The 24,877-nt window shown below is 34.2% G+C and overlaps 1 protein-coding gene and 1 long non-coding RNA gene across 2 annotated transcripts; both read left to right on the top strand.

Moving 5' to 3' along the window:
* Positions 1 to 15,159: 15,159 nt before the first annotated feature.
* LOC122594344 lies at positions 15,160 to 16,105 on the top strand. Its single transcript, XR_006322969.1, has 2 exons — positions 15,160 to 15,465; positions 15,633 to 16,105. It is a non-coding gene; the product is annotated as an uncharacterized LOC122594344 (long non-coding RNA).
* A 2,712-nt stretch (positions 16,106 to 18,817) lies between these two features.
* LOC122590819 lies at positions 18,818 to 24,676 on the top strand. Its single transcript, XM_043762988.1, has 7 exons — positions 18,818 to 18,950; positions 19,190 to 19,308; positions 22,053 to 22,307; positions 22,796 to 22,941; positions 23,215 to 23,284; positions 23,735 to 23,833; positions 23,957 to 24,676. Exons 1-7 carry the CDS (start codon positions 18,818 to 18,820, stop codon positions 24,002 to 24,004), a joined length of 870 nt encoding a protein of 289 aa, XP_043618923.1. The 3' UTR covers positions 24,005 to 24,676.
* The last annotated feature ends 201 nt before the right edge of the window (positions 24,677 to 24,877 follow it).

Here is a 24,877-nt window from a genome sequence, read left to right as displayed (position 1 = left end):
ACCACTGAGATTTAACAAGATCTACCCGAAATCAAAAGATAAACGATAAATAATTAATAAGCTAAGATCACGACATTACGTTAAATCAAATCGTCTTGAATACTATAAATCATGCAACCATCATTCAATAATATCACTTCATCTCAGTAGATGATGAAGTATTTAGCTACTCATAGTCAAAAACAGAACACAAAGAGTAATTGAAAAGAGAAACATAGTGTACCAATGTCTTTGATCTAACTAGAAAGCAAAGAAAATGTAATCGAAAGTCTTGGATCTCACGAACAACTCCTTAGCCTTTGAGGACGTGAAAGCTGCTTCAAAACCCTCTAAATAACCCTAATTTCGTAAATAAGTGATAAGATCTCGAATAGTAGGGTTTTAGTCTTCTATTGATAAGGTTTTGGAAAGTCTTCATTCTGCCGATCTAACCTATATGCCGCATGGAATATCCATGTGCCGCATAGAATGACTTTTCTGAATTTTTGGTTGCCCGATATGCGCTGCATGGTTCTCCCATGCGCCGCATAGAACTGTCCAGTAGCTACTGCCTCGAAATCCTTCAATCTGTGCGCCGCACCCAGCTCCCATGCGCCACATGCAACTTCAGAATCTTCAAAACTTGTATTTTCCGTTTCGTCTTCACACGAACTCATCTTAATTCGAACCTTCTGTATGCATCCATAAGTCATCTAAAATCCATTTCTAACCAATTTGCACTCCTGGAACCTGAAATCACACAAACACTATGAAAGTATCGAATATTCGCGCATTAACTCTAAAAACGGCTTATTAACGATGTGGAAATATGTATAATTATAAACTCATCAGAGGGTTCAGAGAGAATATAAATGGTAGTTTACACTTTATAGTGTACACCACTACTTATTAATTGTTCACTAAAATTACTCGTTAAAAAGTTAACTTTTTTTGGGGTAAAGGGTTGTATTACCCTGATGAGTATATTAAAACATAGTGTGAAAGATGGCTATACCTATTGATTGTTTCGTATCAAGAAAGGTGATTGTTTCAATATAAAAGAAGACCCGAAGATAGCTTTGTATACAAAATGTGTGAAAGATGGCGATCAACTAGTTGTTTTAGGATTAGATAAAAGTCATATTGAAACAAAGTGTTAAATTGATCAAAAAAGTTGTACGTGACGTAAGATGTCAAAGAGGATAAAAGATTGTGAAATGTTTCAAAGTCACTACTTTTATCGATCAACATACTTGTTCAATAACCCAACGTTATCCTATTGATAGACAGGCAAATACAAAGTTGTTGGATGGATTTTTGGCCGAGTTTATATTATTTGTTGAATCCAATCCTCACGAATAGATCACATAGTGAATTACACTTTATCACCAGTCGAACTCAACATACAATTTGTTCAATACAACACGTAATTAATCAGGATTTGAAAAAACAGTTAGATACACAATAGGCGATTGATAAGAAGAATCAAAGAAGAGAAACATACCAGGAAATGATTTGGGGTAGGGGAGAGTGGTGGCGGACGTGGGTGGTGATGGTGGTAGACGAGGGTGTGACTGTAACCAACCTAGGTGGTGATGATGGTAGCTATTTGGGGTGGGACAAAAGTGGTGGCCTATGTGGTTGGTGATGGTGGCGGACATGTGTGGGGATTGGTGCCGAACTAGGTGGCGATTTGGGGTGGTAGAGAAAAGGGGCTTGCGATTTGCGGTTTTAGGGCTTTAAAATGCAACCATGTATATGGATTAAATTCAACCGGGTCGGAGATGCGTGCGGTTTTAAGATAAAATAAAATCAGGTCATGTTTTGAATTTATAGAGTTCAAAGAAATACTTCAAAACTAATACGCATTAACGGCGAGTGGACCCGATCAAGTGTAGCTAGGGATGTGCTAAGTCTAGGATCGTTCCCAGGAACGCTTGCAATACCTAATCTAATAATTTTTGTAATTCTAGTTTGTGGGTTGTATTTTCAAATTAACCTAATAAAAGCAAATTAAAAAGGTGACAACCACTTGACCTAGTGAGAAGACTTGTTTTAGGTCTTAAAAATTCGAGAATAATAATATTAAAAGAATACTTGTTTGGAAAATCAGATCACATGCATATGAGAATTACCACTTTACCTGACTGTATTAAATTGTCACAAAGCTTTTTCATGATTTAGTTTCTGGTCAGATACACTAAAAGAAATTAGTAAAGATCGTTGTTAGATCACATCTACCCTTTAACTAGTTCCTCTTTATATTAACCGTTAAGCATTATTTAGTTCAAGCTTGTGTTGATGATTTACCTATATGTATACCCAGGTCTTAAGCCAATCACTTTGTATTATTTATCAATGGTGGTCTAGAGTTCGGTTCTGTGTCATTAAATCTCCATAGAGATTATAAACATCATGTTCCTCTAGTTATAATTGAGTTTATTTTGATTTCGCTTGTTAGAGTCGATTCACTTTTTACATCTGATCATTGACCAATTAGTGTTTTCCATACAAATTTTTTTAAATCCCATTGACCGACTATAGACACATCAAGCCAAAAATAAAGTAATAAACTCTAGATATAGAACCGCATGCAATATGAAAAACATGAATCATCGATAAACATAAATATAATCCAAGAAATCTAACATTAAATAGAGTAAATAATAGTCTGCATGATCGCATCAATCCAAACAAGTACTAGCCATACATTATCAAAGGAATAACAAAATTCGAAAAGTAAAAAGACATAGTTTTACCAACATAAAGTAAAAACGATTGACAAATTGTAGATCTAGAGTTGTTTGAAACTCCAAAATTCCCTTAGCAGCTGTTGTTTTTTTGACCTATCTAGGGTTCGGGTTTTTTGTCTAGTAAATTGTGTGTGCTCTCTCTGGATTATGAAGTTTTGTTATTCTCTTTATAAAGAGCAAATTCGGTTCTGACGTTGGGCCGATGAGCGACGCTCGTGAACTTTCTAAGCAGCATGAGCGGAGCTCGCAGGTGATTGGGAGCGGAGCTCGTTCCTCCGAGGAGTTTGATTTTCGTATTTTTCTTTCGTTTCACCATCTTGTGAATTCTAAAGTCCTTTGGCATCCTAGTTGAGTTGGTTGATGGCGTTTACCTTCATTTGTATTTTCCGTAAACCTGTAACAATATTTGATTCCATTAAGTACCCAAAGTTCACTTATTCGTAACACCCGTCGTTTAAAAACTTGGATTTTTAAAAACTTTGCCAAACGACGTTTAAAATAAGCGGAAAGGATCACTTTTGAAATCTGCTCCATCCGTAACGGATGGTATCTTTAAAATTCGGTGTTACTAATAAGCATCATCAAAATAATAAAAGTAAATCCTAGTATGGCACCAACATAAATGGTCGTTATTACAAGTCTTTAACATAAACAAAGTAGCCGAAACATAAGGCTATAAGGAAGTCTATGCATTAAATGCCTTTGCTAAGCTTCTTTATTCTTTCTACCCATATCTCACCAACTAACTTTCGCCTAGCTCAACCTTGAATTTCCTGAAGGCACAACATTTTCATAGAACAAGCGTTATCTTATAAAATTAGCTAAGTAAGATAACATAGATTTGAAAACATTGCCAATTCAATGTATTAATGAAATCTCCGTTTTAAGTTAATATCATATACATTCATAACAACATATCAAACATTTTAGGTTCATCATATCCTAAAATGTGCCTACACTTTCAATCTTTGTTTCTTTGCCAAGACGTAGGCTAAGTGACTTACGCCACTAACATAGGGATGTGGGGTTGTGTGTAGGCGGTCATAGACCATACATGCAGTCCTCACACCCGACATGATGAGTAAACCATAAGGTGGTCCATCGGCGTTGTTAAGGAATGACAAAGTCAATCCAACTGAATAAACCATTTATGCCTTTATGCAATGGTGGTTAGTTACTCCACCCGGAATACTCAAACGTAACTATGCCACAAGGAGCAACCCAAGTGACCACGTACGCACCAACTCCGAGGAGCTAACACGGTCTAAGCTTAACACGAAACTTTACATATTGCTCGAGACTTTTTAATTTTTATATTAGTTTAGGTTACACTTTCACCTAAGCTAATCACATATCATCTTTTACTTTAGGGCCCTTAATGTGCACGTGAACATGGCAATCCTATCATAAGTCTAGTGACTAGGTGTTCAAGCCATGTATACAAACATATAACATAATCATTTCATCTTTTCATGATCACATAACATAAACATTTCATCTTTTCATAACATGTATACTTACCTCACAACTTTGCAACCTGCATAAGCATGTCATACATCATAAATGGTAAGTATAATATCCCTTATCAACCTCCCATAGTCACCCATAAATATAAAACGTGCATACATATTCAATTGGAAGGATTAACTTATGAAAACGTGTTTTGTCGTACCATCATGTGACAAAACGATGAAATCTTGGAGGGAACCTTACTTTGGAGAGGGAGGGATCGGCTTAGGGTTTTCTCACGCACAAAAGCACAGAATTTGTGACAATTAGGGCAGCCTAATTGTCTTTAACCCCTGGCCACCAACCCTTTCAGTTACACTTACTACCCCTCAACTTATAAACTAGACTTTCTTAGCTTAAACTTCTATCGGGAGTCTTAACATCCTAACAAGCACTTAATTACTTAACTTTACTTCAATTACTTTCATTAATCATCTTATTAATCATATCATAATAAGCACATCTACATTTATTCACATAATCCCTTATAGGGCACATAAACATAACGGACCTCAACGTTAACTAACAAAAAGTCAAATAGTCAAACATAAAATATTCAGGATGTTACATTTCAACTCGTATTTGCATTAAACACATCCAAAGTAGATGGGGAAAAACCTCACATATCACTCATCATTGGGTTTCTTGCGGATCACAAAGACGTCTTGGGGATCGAAAGTAGTGTTTACGGATCGCAAGGCCTTTTTGCAAGTTGCACACACAAGCACTGCTTGCGATCTGCATCTCCTCCTTGCGGTCTTACGATTTTTTAGGTTATTTTTAGTGAACTTGAAAAAACATAGGTATTTTGATATATTTAACAGGAATTTTGGCTATCTAGGTTATTTTCTCTCTATATAAACATATTTGTTTTGTTTATTTATAAATATTTATACTACAATGATGTTATTTTGTTATTTCCTGACCTTCAGTTCTTTAAAAGTTTATATATAACTAAAAAGGGATATAAAATCTTATGTAACATATTTATCTAAATGGCAAATAAGCTTTTTGCATGGTTGTAATTTTTTCAAATTTTTTTATTTTTTGCATGCTATGTAGAATTTTAATTATTAAAGCAAATTTTTTACTTATTTCTTTTTAACCTTTCAATTTATCTAATCTTTTAATTATTATATTTTATTTCATTAATCATATTATATTTAATGTGGAGTATTTAGGGTTAATATTTTTTCTTTCTATTTTTAGTATTTTGTGATTTTATTTAAAAGAAATATTTAGTTATATCATTTAAGGATTATACATGAATAAAAACTTTTGAATTTTTGAACTTAGTCGTGTATTTATTTTATCTAGAGTAATATTTAAATATTATCTATATTGAATTATTTTAGCATTTAATTAAATATGATATAGTGCATTTTTTTTAATCTTTTGAGTTTTAAAAAATTTTATTTTACTTTTTGTTATTAACTGAAAATCCAATTTAATACTTAGATTCAATAAATTAATCATTTTTTGGAAGTTAGCACTTTCAATATATGTTGTATACATTGAAATTGAACTTATATTGACAATTTATTTATGAAGTATAGTTTATGTATTTTATTCTTTGATTTCATTTGTTGTTATATTTGTATGGTCTAGACATTATTAACAAAACAAGTCTACCGATTAGTATTAACATATATTCGTTTACGATGTAACTGTTTAAAAAAGTAAGTTACATTTAAATACATGGTTGTTACAATATTCTAGTCTTATACTTCAAACGGTTGTTACAATATTCTAGTATTATTAATTTTAAATAAATATTCTGATAGCTTCAAGTCTGGCAACTGGTGCAAAAGTCTCATCGAAATCAACTCCTTCTTCTTGTGCATTACCCTTTGCAACAAGTCTGGCCTTGTTTCTGATTACATGACCATCTTCATCAACTTTGTTTCGAAAGACCCATCTGCTCCACATCAACCGTTTTTAATGCAATACATGTGTGTTGCTTCAGCTTCCACTTCATTTGCTCCACATCTCAGTATGAAAGCTCAGTTAGAGAAATCACAAACCGAAGTCCACAACCTACTTATTCAGGTTGAGGGCTTATCTAAATCTCTGACTGCCAACACCAAGTCTCTGGCCGATCTGAAGGGTGCCTAGGATGTTATGGGCACTGAATTTACTAAAATTGCAGTTAATGAGGGCTTGGTGGTTGGGAAGTTGCAAGAATTGGTTGTGGCATGCAATGGATTGAGTAGGGCAATTGGTGAAGCCTTCAAGCTGACCAAGAGGGATGTGCAGACTTCAGTTGTTGCGAATCTGCAATCCTGGGTACTTATGATTCAAAACTCTTTCTTGGCAGTTGAAAAACAAGTTGGTGAGTTGGGAAAGAAGCCAAGTGTTGATAAGAAGTCCCTTGGTGATTCTGTTGGTGAAAAGGTTTCTGAGACATTGAAGTCTGTATTCTCTGAAGATCTTATTTCTCAGATTTCAGTGTCAGTGGCAGAGAAGGTTGAAGAGAAGGTCAGGTCGATGGTTTCTGAAGTCTCCAAGGCAACAAATGACAAGGTTGACAAAGCTGTTAATGAAATGAAAAATTATGTGTCAACTCTTGATCAACAAGTTCAGAACCAGTCGAAGCAACTAGATGAGATCCTGGCCTTGTTCAAAAAGCAGTCAGGAGTTGTTGCTCCTCCCCCCTCTGGTGCATTATCTGAAGAAGAAAGGGGATTACTGAAGGAAGTCTTTGAACATGAAAAGCTAAATCTGAACTCCTCTTTCATATTGAGGTCTCAATTTGCCTCAATGGCAAAGGGTTTTTCGGATAGCGTTTTGCAGCAGAGTTGGGAACCTCTTAAAGGCATGCAAAAGGCCATTGAATTATATGCACAACTGCCTGTCGAGGTCCCCAAAGGGGGAAGTGAATTGCCAATTGGTTTGTTGTCCAGTGCACAAGAAATGAAGGAAGCAACCTTGAAACAATCTGAGGGGGAACAACAACTGAAGAAACAATCTGAACCCCAACCATCCGAACAAGATAAGAAAGACAAAGGTAAAGCTCAGATGGTTGAGGAACCAAAGAAGAAGGGTACTAAGGATTCTGGTTTTGTGGTAGGTGAGAATGTTGATGAGCATGGTTATCCATTGCCAGATTTGGATGCTGATCAGAAAAAGTTGGAAGCCCTTCAAAGACAAGTCTCCAACCAGTTTATTATGTGGAGAGAACCTAAAGAAAAGGAAATGGCCCAACACTTGGCAATGGGTACCATTGTATTGGTAGATGCTGCAGCTCTTGGTCTCACTGTGGAACGATATCAGAAGATCAAACATGATGCAAGAGTGCAGAAGGCCTTGGAAGAAATGGCCGAGTATGAATATGGGGTGAAGTATTCTCCCTAAGAACAAAAGCTGGACCATCTCACCTTCAAATTATCTATTGAAGATCTGGTGAAGAACAGGAAGAAAGAGATGGAGATTAAAAGAAAAGAAATTATGGCCAGCGTTCTGAAGGTTGAGAAGGAAATTTGTAGGCCACCTCTGAAGCCCAAACAAACTGGCCCAAGGTCTACAAGAAAACATGCTCGAGATTCTAACCTCTCTACATTCATACCTATTTCTAAAGAAGTTGCTCAAGTGAAGGATAAACATGAAAAGGATCAGTATGATTATTATATGAAACACAGGTGCCACCCTGCAAAGATCCTTGACGTACAAATTCTGAAGGAAGATGGTCTAAAATTGTTCAATCTGATTGTGAAGAAAGAAGGTAGAGCAGAAGAAGAATATGAGCAGGTTTCAGTGCATAAGTTTGGGTATTCTGAGCACAAGGAGATAATCACTGTTCTAAAAGGAAAACTGAAGTCTCATCTAACTGGCGCCTGGATGCTGAAGATCCAACAGAAAATGAAGGCCAAAGTTGAGATGGAGGAAAGATTATTTGGGAAGATCAGTTCTCCGAAAAGAAAGGCTACTGGCGCACCTTCTGGCTCAAGGCCTGCGAAGAAGTAGTCATATCTTTTTGTAAATATTTGTACCTGTAAATATTTTCCATTTTCATTTCTGTACTTGTAACCGAACAATCATCTCAGTATCTTTTATATAGTTGCAAGTTACATCATGTTATTGGGAAATAGTTTAAGTTAGAAAAATAAACAAGAAAATTTTCTTAAGGCATCATGATCTATGAGATGTCCTTAGAAATATTATTACAACTTAAACAAAAACTTGTATTTTTAGACTTACAAACCTGTATAGATAGAAGTCTAAAATACATGAACTATTTTAGAACAAATAGGGGGAATTTGTTAGGTCAAAAATCGACCAAGTATGATTTGTTCAAAAATCGACCAAGTTCAGTGAAGAAAGCTTGCTCAGGATTCTGAAGACATTCAGAATAAAGCTTACTGAAGCTTCACTTCAGATTCAGAATCAACCAACACTGAAGACGTTCAGACTAAGTCAAAGACTGAAGACTGGAGAAGAAGATCATCTCAGAAGCAGAGCTCAGAGAAGATCTTACCTGATTGAAGAATTTGAAGAGGCTCAGTGAAAAAGTATTTACAACACTTTTTCACTGATTACGAGGAAAGTCTTTTTGCAGCTTTAACTACCTTTACCCGGTTAATTACTTTATACCTGGGATTGGAAAAGTTTTAGCAAAAGGTTGGGAATAAAGTATGTCAAGTCACATCAAAGAAACTTACATACTTTACCTTAAACAAACATGTCCCACAAATCCATAAATGCATCCAACCATATTTTTACGGCATATTGCCATGTCATCAAGACATGTTTGCCTATAAATATAAGACTTCTCACACTTTCAAAAATGCTGGGAACTTTGGCAATTGCAACGTGTGATATTACTCTAAGTATTCTTACGAGTAATTCCTTGTTGCATAGATCATTTGTATTTCTAGGGTTGTTTAGATATTTTCACAAGTGTGATTATCTTTGTTCCGCAACAACTCTTGTATTTTGTTTATAGAAATAAATAAAATACATTAAAAAATACATCTCGACTCATTGCCATAATACTTGAATATAATTAGTATTTATATAGTTTCTAGCACTTGTTCTTTATTGTTCATATCCATATCTGAATCGTGGTTCATAACTAGTCTTTATCTAGATTTGAACCACTTGCCAGTCGGGTTACTTGATATACTTGTGTTTATTGTTAACCTATTTTATATCTTGTTATATTTTGTTTTCGTTGTACATCTTGTGTAGGTGGACTCAGAGTTAATCCAAAATGTTTATCCTTTTTCACTTGCACCTATCATAAATAGTCAGAATCACATAAAGTCATTGCACTCATAATTACAGTTTTTTATAAATGTTCGATTATCAGAGTGTGGACTCCAGCCAATATAGGTAGGATCATAGAGAATCCACGAAAAACCTTACAAACTCACTTCAAATAATTGAATCCAAGACGTGTGGATAAAATCGAGAATACCTTGTCATAGTCCCCTTATATAAATTGTCAGTTGATATCTCCTTCATTGGCACTCAAAATTATACTGATTTATAGGGGTGAGTACGGTTCGGTTTCGGTTAGTTTTTGACTAAAATTGAAACCGAACCGTTTCAATTCGGTTTTTGAAAACTAAAACCATTGGGTTTTAGTTTTTTCGGTTTGAAGATATTTCGGTTCAGTTTTAGTCGGTTTTTAACCACTTGTGGTTTGAGTCTAATTGAGTTTGAAAAGTTTATAAGTTTATCACCTATAATTACACCATAATTAATTTCAACAAGTTTTCAAAACAATATTAGTAAACAATGACAAGAAATCTAATTAAAGTAAGTTGTATAAACTTCAAACAAATTTTATATATAACTGTTTATATGTTTTATGCGTTGTTTGATTATACAATTATTAAAACAAATCAATCTTTTTGTATATTTTCACTTAAAACATATAGATGATATTATTATATACACCTAAAGTTACAAATATATTAACATATTTACCAAAAATTAATAATAATAATATGATATAAATATAAAATAAAGTAAACAATATATATTTTTGGTTCGGTTCGATTTTTATGGTTCGATTTTTCAATAAAAATAAAAACCAAACCATTACTTTCGGTTTTTAAAAAACCAAAACCAATGGTTTTTGGATTTTTGTTTTTTCGGTTCAGTTTTCATGGTTTTTTCGATTTTTGGTTCGGTTTTTCTCACTCCTACTGATTTAAGCCCATTTATATCAACTTATCATTGTGTTTGGCTCAATGGCAGATTTATTTTAGGGTCCATTGGGGTCCGGGCCACCCTCGATTTCTTGTTTAGTAATGTTATTTTATTTGTATTCGTTTGAAAAATTATATCAAAATATAATGTTAAGAAAAAATTCAGGCCTCTCCTCCACTTCACCACTTGGCTCATATCGAACTTTTGTTTGCATTATTTTCACTTATCTAGTTATGGATATCTCATTCCATTAACATTGTTGACTTAGTTAAGTCAACCACTTTCACCCACTAATCCATGATAAAAAAAAAAAAAATTGACATTTGCCAAATACACTAACAAGATTAATAAATAGGTTTATTTTTTAGGAGCTTATAAGGTCTATAACATCGCTCTATCAATTTCCACACTAAAAAGGCTAAAATTCAATTCAATAATATCATTAACTTTTAATTTTCTAGTTATCTAGATTTGGATATATCTCATTCCATTAACATTGTTGACTTAGATCAGTCAACCATTTTCACCCACTAATCGATGATAAGAAAATTTGACATTTGCCAAACACTAACAAGATTGATAAATTCGGTTATTTCTTAGGAGCTTATGACACCATCCTCATTTACAGATTAACTAACTCATATTATTCATTAAAAAATTAATCTCTCACTCTTATACCTATCTAACCCAACTAAATCTAATTTTCTCATTCTCATTAACAATCCAGCCAAATTACTTTTTAATAATCTTTTATAATTAACATTTCTTTTATTTACATTAATTAAAATACTATTATGCTAAAAAATTTATCTATGACCATAGAGAAAAATAAAATCATAAATTATTATATATAACAATTAAAGAAGAGTTAGCTACAGTAATTTTTTTTTTTAAACTTTAATATCGAACTTTTATTTTTTTATGTTTTGACCACAAAGGTTAATATTTTATATCTTTTCTTTTAAACTATTGATTTTTTTAGCTTTGATAACAAACTTTGATTTATTTATGTTTTGCTCCTTAAACTTTTAAATTTCTTGGCTTCGCCCATAAATTTTGGTATTCCTTACATTTTGTCACCAAAACATCTTCTTTATCTTGGATCCTTTACTTCCTCATGCTATATTATCTTCTTTTGTTTGATCACCAACAACTTCATGTCATTGTATACTTTTTATAAGCCAACACTTGAACCAAAACTAACAAATGTAAGCAAACTCTATAGCATAGTAAGTAGGGTGTTGCAAACCTATGGTCAACGACCGGTTAATCATAGACCAAGAGATGAGTATAACATATAGTGTAATATTTATGCTATGCCAAAAACGTTATCTTTTAAAATACTTTATACAAGACTTTTTTACCTTTATGATACGCTTTTGTAATGTGTGTTTATCATTATGTATGGATCGCCGGTCTTATATACTTCGCAGATTATCGTTACGTTTTTCAGAGTAACGCCCTGAGTATAAAACTAGTTACAAAATATTTCATGAAGTTTAAGTTTCATTTTAAGAATTTAAACTAGTTTATGAGTAGCAATGGGATAGTTTTTTTTAGGGCTTTTTACTTAGAAAGTACATCAATTTGTCACTTTTTTACTTTATTGAGGTCAAAACAAAATTCCGTCCTAAAAAAAAATCGGCTAAAACATTTTTATCGGGTCTTCCATCAAGTTGCCAGTCAATTTTTAATTTTATTTTCATTTTAATTTATTTTATAAGTTATATTATAAACAACAACCCAAAAAAACATCCTCTGGTAAATACAAAATCAAAATACATACTTTTTATAAGATTTTAATAAGGAATCCAACACTATTACGAGTATAAGTTAGTAACGAAATTTTAAACATATTTGATGACGGGTTTGATATACAGATCATGGTCGTTGACTTTAAGCTCATATACCCGAGTGGAACTGCAACCGCCCATCTCATTAACAGCTTCCATACCCCTTCCGGTGCCAAACTTGCCAACTGTCTCTTTGAATGCCTATCCGATTTTATGCATTTATGTTCACAAATATATTTTTTTAAATAATTTTCACACTGTGATATATATGTAGGAAACAAGTGAGTGCATTAGGGAAGTTTTTCTCCTTCGGCTTCTTATGGAGTTTCTTTCAATGGTTCTTTGCTTGTGATGCCGACGAATGTGGCTTCGCCCAATTCCCTATCAAAGCCTCCATATCTATATTTCATCTTCTCCAAAAATATTTAAAAAAAAACCCCTATATCTTTGATAAATTCACAAAACACTCCATTTCGGCAAATGCGAGTGAAATCGTCTTCTGCAAATGAGTATTTTCAGGAAACAAATTTCAACAACAAAACACAGCAGGTCGGAAAATGTGATTTGCAGAACACGGAGGCCGGAAACTGGTAAATTTTCACCAGAAAACCTTCAATTCTTCGAATTAAGTCACGAAAATGGTACCAAAACACTCACAAAAGAATTCCGAACAAACCTTGACCAACAATTAAACCGATCTATGGTACCAAGACACTCGCCGGAAAATGTGAAACCCTCGCCAGAAAACTTAATATGCCGATAACTCACTTGTATCTTTGAATTAATGCATGAAACCACAACCAAACTGTTCAAAACATGATTCCGCACAAACCCTAAGTGAAAGAAATCTGAAATAAAGTTCGCCGGAAAACAAGACCCCTCGCCGGAAATTCAACCGTCAAGGGGCGGATCATCCAACCATCACTCGTGTAAACCAAATATTTTTAAGGGGGAAAAGCATCAGTTGTGTAAAGTGTAAACGCGAGTCATGACCAGGAGTATTATTGATGAATGAAGATTTTTTTTTGAAAGAGAAAATATATTTCTAATCGAGATATCACGTGACTTTGGGGCCATTAGGGGAAAAGAAAATATTTCATTGTTAGTTGGACTCCTTCCTCTTCAAAGTAGTAGCAATTGTTAGTTGAAGAGATAAAGAAAAACATGATGATCACAAGATCCAATCTCTACGCGAGGTATTGAGGAGGTAAGCTGTAGACAGTCTTACCTCTACACAAAGGTAGAAAGACTGTTTCCATAGGGACCTCTGGGCACAAAGGATTGCAAGACGGAAAATGAGAAATGTTTAGAAAATCATACCTGTCTGCCGAGAATCTGAAAAAAAGAAATACATGTCTGTTAGGTCTGGCTACTATGCGGGTCGAATGAGTATCAACCATGCGCCCTACCGATATCTTAGAAACATGTTTGACAATTTAAATACAAATACGAAAGCAACCATCATGTTTCTAAGATGACAATGCAGTAGCCAGACCTGAAACAACCAATACACATGAGTTGGTTACAATAGTAGCCAGAGGATGATGATGATGATCGTTATTTACAATAAGAGGATGAAGATGGATGGAAGTTGGTTTCATTGGAAAAGAAAATATATTTCTAATCGTGAATCGAGATATCACGTGACTTTGGGGCCATTAGGGGAAAAGAAAATATCTCATTGTTAGTTGGACTCCTTCCTCTTCAAAGTAGTAGCAATTGTTAGTTGAAGAGATAAAGAAGAAACATGATGATCACGACAAGAACAAGACCCAATCCCTTAATTCCATTATAAAAATTATGTTATCATGTTAAAAAAGTTATAAAAATAAGAGTTTGGAAATGACCAATTTACCCTTAATTCCTCCTTCTTTACTACTTATAACAAATTACTTAAATTACACCTTAAATCTTATCTTCTAAAATATCTCCACTATCACTTTTACATAAATTACATTTAAATCAGTGTATATCATTCGACGTCGCCTCAACCGTCACCACCATCACTACCAATCGCCGTCACCATTAGACCGTCGTCACTAACATCACCGTCGCATTACACGGGTACCATGCTAGGAATATAAAAAGTAAAAACAAAGTGTTAAATAAAAAAATAAAGGAAAGAAACAAATAAAGATTATGGAATGTTTGCAAGAGCTTTGACCAACTATACGTTGGCTGACCGGTATAATCCGCATTTGGCTTTGTTTAATATTTGTTTACCAACTTTATATCCGACCGATCGAGTATCAATGTATCATGTTACCGATGGAGATGGTTTGATGTCTATAACATCACCCTATCAATTTCTACACTAAAAAGGCTATGATAGAATTCAATTCAATAACGAGCTTGGTACCTGCGCAATATAGCGGCGGTAGTGAAAGATGGTATAGTGGTGTCGTTGATGATACTATTGATGGTTGTAGCGATGTCAAATGGTGTAACATGATGTAATTATGATAATGGAAAATTTAGAAAATAAGAACTTAAAGTGTTAATTATTAAAATAAAGGTTTAGAGTGTAAATTATAAAACATAAAAAGTCAAGAGTAATTCTGATAATTCAAAAATAAAATTAACTAAAAAAAAAAAGGTCGTTTCCTTTATATAAGAGTAAATATAAAGATAAAGATATTATTAGTTTGAAATTTTTTAGTTATATTTAAAAAGAAACATAATTTATTATTTACCTCGGGTTAAATATGAAGAAGTTAGAAATTCACATAATTAAATAATTTGTTTTTCACTTTTGGATTCGCGATATTTACGTAAATAAACAAATAAAAATGGGTATTTTATAAAATGGGCACGTTTTTGAAAAATTCTCAATTTAGACCAAACATCCGTGCTACAACCCTTAATATCACACGGAAGTTTTCATCCAACAAAAATGTGACACGTGGTCTTCTCTAAACACCTCATCTTTTTCTTTCTTCTTTGTTTGTGTACCCAAAACATCAGTTTTTTTTTTCTCTCTTTTCCGGTTTTCTCCCAAAAGATCACCTCCTTCAATCAAGTAAACAACAAGAATACCACCATCATCTCAATTTTGTGAGTCTTTAAACATGTGGCCTATAAGCATTCTCACTCAATTGTATCTTTCTTTTGTATTGGCTGCTATTCGTTTGGATGAAGACACTGATACAACTGGGGATATACACTAGTTCGGCCTCACATAATTGGTGGATCCGAAGAAAGGCGCTATTAAGAGTACTTTGGTTTTGGAGTTACTCGTGTGAGTTCAACATTAATTTTTGGTCTCGCTAGTCATGGTAACGTACCTTAAATCATTACCAAGATAAATATATACCAAGTTTATTTTACGATGGTTGGATCACACTACCACATCTATACTACATATAAACGGTTTTTACCTAACCAAAGGGGTCTTCAAAATCTGATTTCATCTGTTCTTGCATTACATTTGTCAATCATTCAGTGGATACACCTGAACGGTGACCTCTGAAATTGTCACGTAAACTGTACCACTGCCGTTAATTCATCTTGTTACACAATGATACACAACGTCATCTGGTGTAACTCGTTACTTCAAGGCTGGACTCGTGGTGAATTCAGAGGGCTGAACACCTAGTTATTGAAGGAGATGGTGGTGTTTTAGGGAGGAAAGGGAATAAAAAACTGGTTTTGGCTAAAAAAAATGAAGGGTCTGCTCACGATTCACGAATGAAGAAGAAATAGAATAACGAGGTGTTTAGAGGGAAAGACAAGTGCCAACTTTTTATTGGATAAAGATTTCCGTGTGATTTTTGGGACTATAGCACGGTTGATTTGTCTAGATTGGAGAGTTTTAAAAAGCCTGTACAATTCATAAAATACACTTCTTATTTTGTCTATTTAGGTTAATATCCCTTTGGATTCGAATCAAACCACTACCACTATCAGTTCTTCTTATGAAAGACGACTTTATTGCTATTATTTTTATTATTTATAACATCTAACATATCTATAATACTTTTAATAATATAAATTATTTAACTTTTAAAATAATTAAACTTCTTCATTTTAGGTTAATTATATTTAAATTAATATCCTGATTGTCACCGCCACATGCTACAGTTTCCACCAACCACCGCCATTGTTGTTATTACACTACCACCGCTATACGTTGCCGCGAGGGTACCCCTCCATGACCAATAAGGATTTTGGAACTTGGTGGGGATATTTTTATGGAGTAAAGAGAAATGAATGGCTAGTGAAAAGCAGTTGCCAGCTGGCTAATTGATTGTTACTTCATCTTATCCTTCATTTAAATGAATGCTTTGTTTTTATTTGACAAAAAATAATTAAAAAAAACGCAAAATGTTGTGTATGAAGTGTTTCGAACCCAGCCAAAGCCATCAGGCTTAACGATTCCAACAATATACTTGTTTGTTCTTATTTCCGTTTTTGCAAGATCTTATATTTAGATCACTTAAATATTCAATGTTATTAAAAATTTTAAACCAAAGCTTGTGATCGATTGTGGTTAGGCCACATCTAGATTTACTGTTAAAGCCTAATTATATACATAGACGAGCATGGTAATCGTGCAATGCGGTTGCAAGTTGGCGATGACGGTGATATGATGGCGGCGACGGATGGTGACGGTAGTGGCAACATCAATTGGTGTAGGTGAAGTAATTTGATTTAAACGGGGTTAGTAGAGATGTTTTATAATATAATGGACTAATGGTGCAATTTAATATTAAGAGTCGATAGTAATTTAATTCATTAAGTGTATTTTGGTCGATTCGTTGTCCCACTTTTTCTATACTTTCAACATGTGGGTTATAATTTTTATGGGAAAATGTTAGGTAAAACATGCAGTACTTATCTTAGGTAAAGTAGGGGGGATTATGTAAAATTGAGGGGAGGTTATATAAAATTCAGAGGGATTATATATGTTTATTAAATTCAAAGGTTTAACTTGTAACTTTTTTAAAAGAGGTTGTACCTAATCTTAGATAAAGTCTGCAGTACAAATCATTTTCTCGATTTTTATATAGTAGGTTAAATATGAGCCTTCATTTCCAATAAACGTAATGTTAACTTTTTGTTTTTTTTTTTTAATTTTACATGTAAAACTCAATAATATAGTGTAGGCAGGGAAAGTAGATGGAGGATTTAAAAATAACTACATGGTTGAAGTAGGCAGGGATTCCAAATTTTGATAAAGATGTTATTCGTCATATCGACTCTACAATCCAATATCTTATAAACAACTCAACAAGTATAATCCAATTTTCCACTCAGAGCTCCTTAAATAAAATTTGAATCAACAAGCCATATTGGCCTCGAGGGTAAGAGTCGGGTCATCGACATCTTCGAATGCCAAGGTATTTTTCTATTCCTATTATTATGATTGTGATCTATGTGAGTAATTTCTAAATTGATAATAAGTGTAACGAGACGAAATCCATGCTACTATCAAAGGCCCTTTCTGTGTTCGTTGTTCAAAAGAAAATGTTGTTCTACTTGATGAACATATTTGTATCATAGTTAAGCTGTCAAATTGTTTGCATTCATTGGAAGGTCCGAAACCACATAATAGCAATGATCTAAAGTATTATATATGATACAACACATTGTTTGGCCATGTCTGCTGGTTTAGATGATCGGTATATCCGTATATTTTGAACATGTGTGAGAAATAGAGACTTCTATATGATTTTAAGTTTTTTGGTATGCAGGATCATAACTATTTGACCCGACTAAAAGATGGTGATGTCAGTAACAATGATCAAACATTTTCTCAAGCTAGTCAACCAAGTCCATTTGAGTTTGATGTTTATCGTTGACTCCATAACTCAAAGATAACTTTATACAAAGAAATAATATATGAAGAAAATTGTGTCTATATCTTACACTTGTAAAAGTGATAGTTTAATACTCTATATTGAAATAATATTATCTATTTATATGAAAAGAAAAAACAGACGTTTAAAAAATCATCACTATAAAAAAACCCACCTTTTTCACCCAAAGTCGCCCCCAACATTACACTCTTGGGTGAACTGCCCCCTTGGCGAACCACACAGGTCGCCCATGCCCTTCTGACAACGCACGAAAAGCACTGAAAAGTGAATGTTGGAGGGAGGGAGAAGAGGATACCAGCTAGTTTTTTAAGTGTTTTTTAAAATACTTTCCCTACTCCACACACATCATATGATGCAAATCGCCATACTCTCCAAAATTCACCCATTTCTACTTTTTTTGATAGACAACTTTTCTTACCCCACATGCCACATGCACAGCCTACTCTCCAAAATTCACCCATTTCTATTTTTTTTTTTTTTAAAAGACAACTTTTCGCCCCTCCTTCCTTCCGTCACATCGCTCCTCTTAGACTTGCCCAAGTCTAAAAAGGATGAGGACCCTTGAATCTTGAAATCAAAGGTCAAGATTCAAAGATCATAATTAAATCTTGATCCTTAATTTTAAATCAAGGGTTAGGATCACCAACTTTACCAATAAAGTTATAAATAACTTTAGAGAATTCTCCTCCGTCGAAAAAACACAACACCCTAAACGCTTATAAACCAGGGGTCATGACATAATTGTACACTACTACAGAAATATGAGATACTTCATAAAGTCCTCGTAAAGTAACTTTTAAGTTCGTCTATGGCGCTGCAAATGAGCAACAGCTGCTGCTACTTTGCCGCCGCAACATCGCTATCATTCCGGCTGTCAGGAACTCCTTTTATCTCCAACAACAATAACCTCATGTCTTTCCAGCCATCACGAAAACAACCTGGTGATCGTTTCAAATCACTAGTAATATTTATTAAGAAAAGCCCTAGGCTGCATTCTTGAGTTTTTTTTCTAAAGGAAAAGAAAGGGAAAGATAAGAAAAATCACCTTTTTGCATTCTTGAGTTTTTTTTCCAAAAGAAAAGAAAGTGAAGGGAAGGAAAAATCAAGGTTTTTTCCCCCAAAAGTTTTCTGGCCATTTTGGCCTGATTTGTAAGGAAACTCGTGGAAGTGGTGGTTGCAGGTAGTAGTTGCAGGTTTCCCGTGGTGGTTGCGTTGCAGGGGGTGGTTGCGTTGCAGGGGGTGGTTGCAGGCGGTGGTTGCAGGTTTCCGGTTGTTGCAGATGGTGGTTGCAGGTTTCCGGTGGTGGTTGCGTGGAAGGGGTGGTTGCAGGTGGAAAGGGTGGTTTCCGGCGGTGGTTGGAGGTTTCCGGCGGTGGTTGCAAGTTTCCGGCGGTGGTTGCAGGTTTTCGGCGATTGTTCCAATTATTTTTCTTTCACTTTCCTTTCAAACTCAAGAATGGCTTTTATAAATATAATCTTCTATCCTTTCTTCCCCTATCCAATCTTCCCCTTTCTTTTCTTTTAAAAAAAAAAACTCAAGAATACAAGCGTCTTTTCTACGCTTCCCCTCGTCTTCCCAAGGTAATTACTTCTTTTTCAACAACTGACGACGACATTAAATTTCACACATTCGCAATTAATTCTAACATTTAAAAAAGTTAATAAAAAACTAATATATCTAAGTATCATTAATTTTCCACATTGAAAAAATGCAAGTATTAATCATTTCATCAACATTAGCTTAAATTTAGATGATCAAAGGTATTGTCATTATTATCATTATTATTAAGCCATATTTGTTTTTATTTGTTTTTTATATTTATTATCACCTCCTAATTTGGTTAAGTTTGTTTTACTATAGATTCGATATCGAAATTGGTTGAAGCATTATCAATTCAGCAGTCAAATATATATGAGGCTTCCGGGTGTATGGGTAATACTCTTAAACTTCTTTGGTGACCTGACGTCTTCATCTGACGACCCATGTGATCACTTGGTGGCGGTATGGTTTCACTCTTTTGGTGATACAATGTGTAACAAAAAATCATTTTCTTTTACGAGGGAAAGTACCCGCGCATTGCGACGGTGAGATAGTAGGGTTGATAGGTCATATGAGGTGATAAGTCATAGAGTGTGATAGCCAAATGCTTTATCCGTATGGGCTCCGCCCTCGTATTTAAAAATTCGTCGAAAGTATATCGAATGACATCTCTAAAGAAAGAACATGAAATTTTAAGAACACCCATACAATTTTTATAATTTATTGATATACGATTTTTCAGATAAAAGATTTTAAATGAATTAGATGAATAAAATGATTTATGCAGGAGAGAGAAAAAAAATGAGTTGTTGAGATTTGAGGAGAGAGAAGAAAATGAGTGGTTGAGATTTAAGGGTATTATAGGTATATTAGCTAAGGATGTTTAAATTAGTGAATAAATAAGAGGGGTATTTTAGGTAGCTCAAATCATGAATTGAGATTTTCAAAAAGGGCAAAATGCTTTATAAGATAACGAGGGAAAGTGTCCGCACGTTGCGGCGGTGAGATGGTGGGGTGATAGGTCATAGGAGGTGATAAGTCATAAAGTGTAATAGCCAGATACTTTAGTCTCAGATTTAAAAATTCGTCGAAAGTATATCAAACGACATCTCTAATGAAAAAACGTGAAATTTTAAGAACACCCATACAATTTTTATAATTTATCGAATAAACGGTTTTTGAGATAAACGATTTTGAATGAATTATAGGAATAGATGATAATGGATGAGAGAGAAAAACATGAGTGGTTATGATTTGAGGAAAGAGAAGAAAATGAGTGGTTGAGATTTAAGGGTATTATAGGTATATTAGGTAGAGATGTTTAAATTAATGAAAAAAAGGTGAGGGGTAATTTAGGTAGTTTAAATCATCGTTTGAAATTTTAAAAAAGGGCAAAATGTTTATAAGATAGTAGATATAGATATACTATAAAAAGATAACTTCCCCACCATATATATATATATATATATATATATATAGGGGTGGGTTGTTTTAGTATCACATCATAATCATCATCACCGACCACCACCACCACCACCATGATCATCTCCGACCAAAAACATGGTCCTCCAGCTCCGGCGACCACCGCCGTTGCCGGAAAATCATGTTTCAGTTAACTTACACATGTGTAAGTTATGTAAGTTGTATATAACTTACACATGATTTTCCGGTGGTTTCCGTCGCCGGAAAATCATGGTGGCAGTCGGAGATGATGATGGTGGTGTGGAAGTTACAAAAAACACATGTCCTAATTGGTCCTAAAATAAGGAGTGGTCCTAAAATAACTTTCACCTATATATATATATATATATACATACATACATACATATATGGTTATCGTCTATGATGTGTATCGAAACTTAATTCTTATGCAGTAGTTTCTAGTTTGGCTTGTTGGAATAAATTGATTCGATTCGAGTGATAAAACATTTCATATCGTCTTGTGGAACCTGTAAGAGCATTAAGCATGATCGTTATTGCTTTCGGGTTCCCAAAACAAGATGATTGTAGTACAATGGGATGAAGATTCGGCTGGAGTTATGCACGAATAAGAGAGGATGACACACACGAATTTAGTGAGGTATTAAGATGTGATTAACCTTAAGTTAGGGTTAATGACACTCAATTTATAATGAGAGTATTTTCATCTTCAACCCTCTGGTGAAAAATGTGTGTAACATTAGTCCTCATAGTTCCAATCATCTAATGGGAAACCCTATTATATGTCTTTAAGAGTAAATACGTCCATTATATATTTACTAGATATAGGGATTTCAATTATTGGCAGTTATTATATGTGTGGTTCCAACATGGTTAGATACTTACTGGCCATTTAATATTTATGATTGTCAAGGTCTATAAATGTAGTTTTGAAACGTCTCGGGTTTGTAATACAAAAAGCATTAGAGGCGTAGCATGTTTCTCGTTTGCCTTCTATATCTATGTAAAATGTTATTATAATTAAATATGAAACTAGTATGGCACTCACATATTAAAAATATTAGGAGCATGGTTTGCTCTATATTGAAGTTGATCCAGAGGGAGCAGACTCGTGGAAATTGGATGCAGCTGTGGATATAATTAATGCTTGCCTTTCCATTTTATGTTTGTGGGATATAATTATATCGCTCTTGCAGCCCTTTAGCATTTTATGCCGTTCTTTTCATGACATAGATATCTATACAACTGGGTTCCCTTGTGGGAACAGCTATGGCTTTTCTGACTATTTCCTGGCTGTGAAGCATTGTGTGCCAGGACCCGTAAGTGTATATTGACTATCCTGATCCTGTTAGATTTGGAGTGGCAAGAGGGGCAGGTTTGGTAACTACTGAAATAAGGCTGTTTTGACTCACAAATATATTTTTTGCTCATTCTCATAAACACTAAATCTGTAAATTTGAATTACAAAAACAATACTGTTACAATGATAATCTGAATCTTTGAATAAGACATTTTAGGAGGTCGTATGCAATAACAAAGAACTTTGGGCTACCATGTGCTTATTTGAAGTATCTTCATTTTAGTTAATCTTAATATGTAACCCATTTGAGACAAAACACGATTTATATCAAGCTATTCTTAAGTAAATGAGTCATAAAAACCACCTCTAAGTTTAAAGTAGAAATAGTTTTTTGTTCACCTCTTTCAATATATATTTGGTCCAATTTTGGGGCCTCTGTTAGTTTGACAGCTCTTCTGATAATTTCTTGTTTCTTTTTCTTCTTTTATTTGGTGGTTTGTGAAACAGTACACTTTCATCTTAACTGCAAGCAAAGCGTTACCAATACAGTGTGTCCTTTTACCCAAAAAGAAAACGTTGGGTGTTCACATACCTGATGATGTTGTATGCCAAGCAGTATTGGACAAGATGGGTGCATCTCTGATTTCCACAAGGTACTGTTTATGGATCAAAGTGTACTCATCGTTCCTTAATGTATAATTAGAATTTTAGTTGCATCTGTGGTGATTTTTAGTTGCATCTGTGCATTGTAATGTTATGACGCCACGATTGATGAATGTAGTTTTTAAACGTCTTAGTTTTGCTATACAAAAAGGAGTGGCGGTGCAGCTTGTTGCCCGTTTGCCTTCTATTTCTATGTAAATTACTATATAGCTTTTTAGTTTAGGTTGATGATATGGTTTAATACTTGCACTTTTTTGTTTCAGTGTCAGGTCACTAGTGGAAAATCAAGGGATACTTGATCCAGTTCTAATAGCTGATACATATGGACCAGTGGTACCCTAAATATCCCAGTTTATAATATTAACTACTTACGATAAGGCCAAATAGGTCTGGTATCTATTCTCAATTTGGTCAAATAAAAACTTGAGCTAAAGGAGGGGGTCAAATGGATCTAATGGGCTGAAAATTGCCAAAGTCGTGTTTTAATGACTTTGGCACTTTGGCGGTTAGAAAAAGTTAAATCTGAGCTCGAGCAGGAACAGGTAAAATCATCTAATGGGCTTTTAGTCCAAGTCTATAGCTAATAAGTTTAGCTTCCTAACCTGTTCTATTTAATAAGCTTCATTATCATTGTAATAAACTTGATTTTGTAGTGATAATTAACGCATTAACTAATTATAAGTTGATTTTGTCCTGCTACGAGCCCTGCCCATCTTGTCTACATTTCTTTCAGTATACATGGTTGTTAAGAGAATTTAATTTTTTTAACGGTACTTATTCCAGGGACTTAATCTTGTCATCGATGCTGGTGATAGAGTGTCTGACCCGTCTACTGTAGTGGACATGATGCGGATACCCCCAAAAGTTATTCGTCAAGGAAAGGTACTTATTCCAATGCCAGTTTTTAACATTAAGGGCCCAACTTGGCCAAAACGTGATAGAACTAAAATTGATGGCCCTTTACTAAAAACATCTAATCTCATTTGTATAATTTTTTGGTTTTAGGGTCCTAAACAGCAACGGATGCTTGAAGAGGACAGTGCAACTGAATAAAAAAAAGATTAAGAGAGTTGGTATCAGTATCACCTGCTGACTACCAAGCATTGAAGATATATAACAAAACTGATGTAGTGATATACTCTTCATCTGATAGTGAAGATGAAGTCGTCAAAGTGACATATACACAAACCGTTACAAGCTTAAAGAGATGGAAAAAAGGTATCAACTCCAATAGAAAGTTCTCACATGGAAAAGAAACCAAGAAACCATTGACACTTTAAGAAACTATGGATACAAAGTTAGATTCATTTGCTTTTGATTATAAGTCTTAATGCTGTGAAATGGTAGACAAGATTGGTGTTGGTGCTAATGCTTTGACCATTGCTTGTAATAAATCTGCTTGTGTGGGTAAAGAGAAGATGCAAGGGGTAACGAACGAACTTCTCAACATTGGTATTTCCCGCTTGGATGTTGGCAAGGTTGTTGAGGCTGGCTTCAATGACTAAAATGAAACCTTGTTTACTTTGCCATCGTATTTGAGGAAAGCCTATGTTGTGGGGTTCTTACATTCACAAATCTAGTTCATGAGTAGTATTTTAATTTTATGTTGTTTTGGTATAAAAGACTCTTGGTGGTTTTGCTAGTTATAACATTGTTATATGTTTTCTAAGTACTACTACAAATGTTGTTTGGGTATTTTGAATCTATAACCTTGATTTTCTACCATTTCTACCTTGCTCTGCTATCATTTTGTGGTTGAAATCACCAAGAGACTAGTTAAAAGTTATTTTCTTTTTCAATTTACTAATGAATTAATTAATTCTTTTTGCCTTAAAAATGTAAAATTGGATTATGCAATGAATATGTATTGCTGGAGCAGATAATTGAAACCATTTTTCATAATAGGATTTAGTAACAGTATGGTTT

The sequence above is a fragment of the Erigeron canadensis genome, chromosome 3, assembly GCF_010389155.1.
Source record: "Erigeron canadensis isolate Cc75 chromosome 3, C_canadensis_v1, whole genome shotgun sequence".
Taxonomy (NCBI): Eukaryota; Viridiplantae; Streptophyta; class Magnoliopsida; order Asterales; family Asteraceae; genus Erigeron; species Erigeron canadensis.
The sequence above is the reverse complement of the archived record's forward strand: the minus strand, read 5'-3'. Positions and strand labels throughout refer to the sequence as shown.

Bases quoted from the DNA above. Each gene is read 5' to 3' on its own strand.
- LOC122590819 (XM_043762988.1), top strand. From the start codon at position 18,818: ATGGCGCTGCAAATGAGCAACAGCTGCTGCTACTTTGCCGCCGCAACA. The intron at 23,285-23,734 runs GTACCCTAAATA...TACTTATTCCAG, and splicing joins CTGATACATATGGACCAGTG to GGACTTAATCTTGTCATCGA. The intron at 23,834-23,956 runs GTACTTATTCCA...TTTTGGTTTTAG, and splicing joins AAGTTATTCGTCAAGGAAAG to GGTCCTAAACAGCAACGGAT.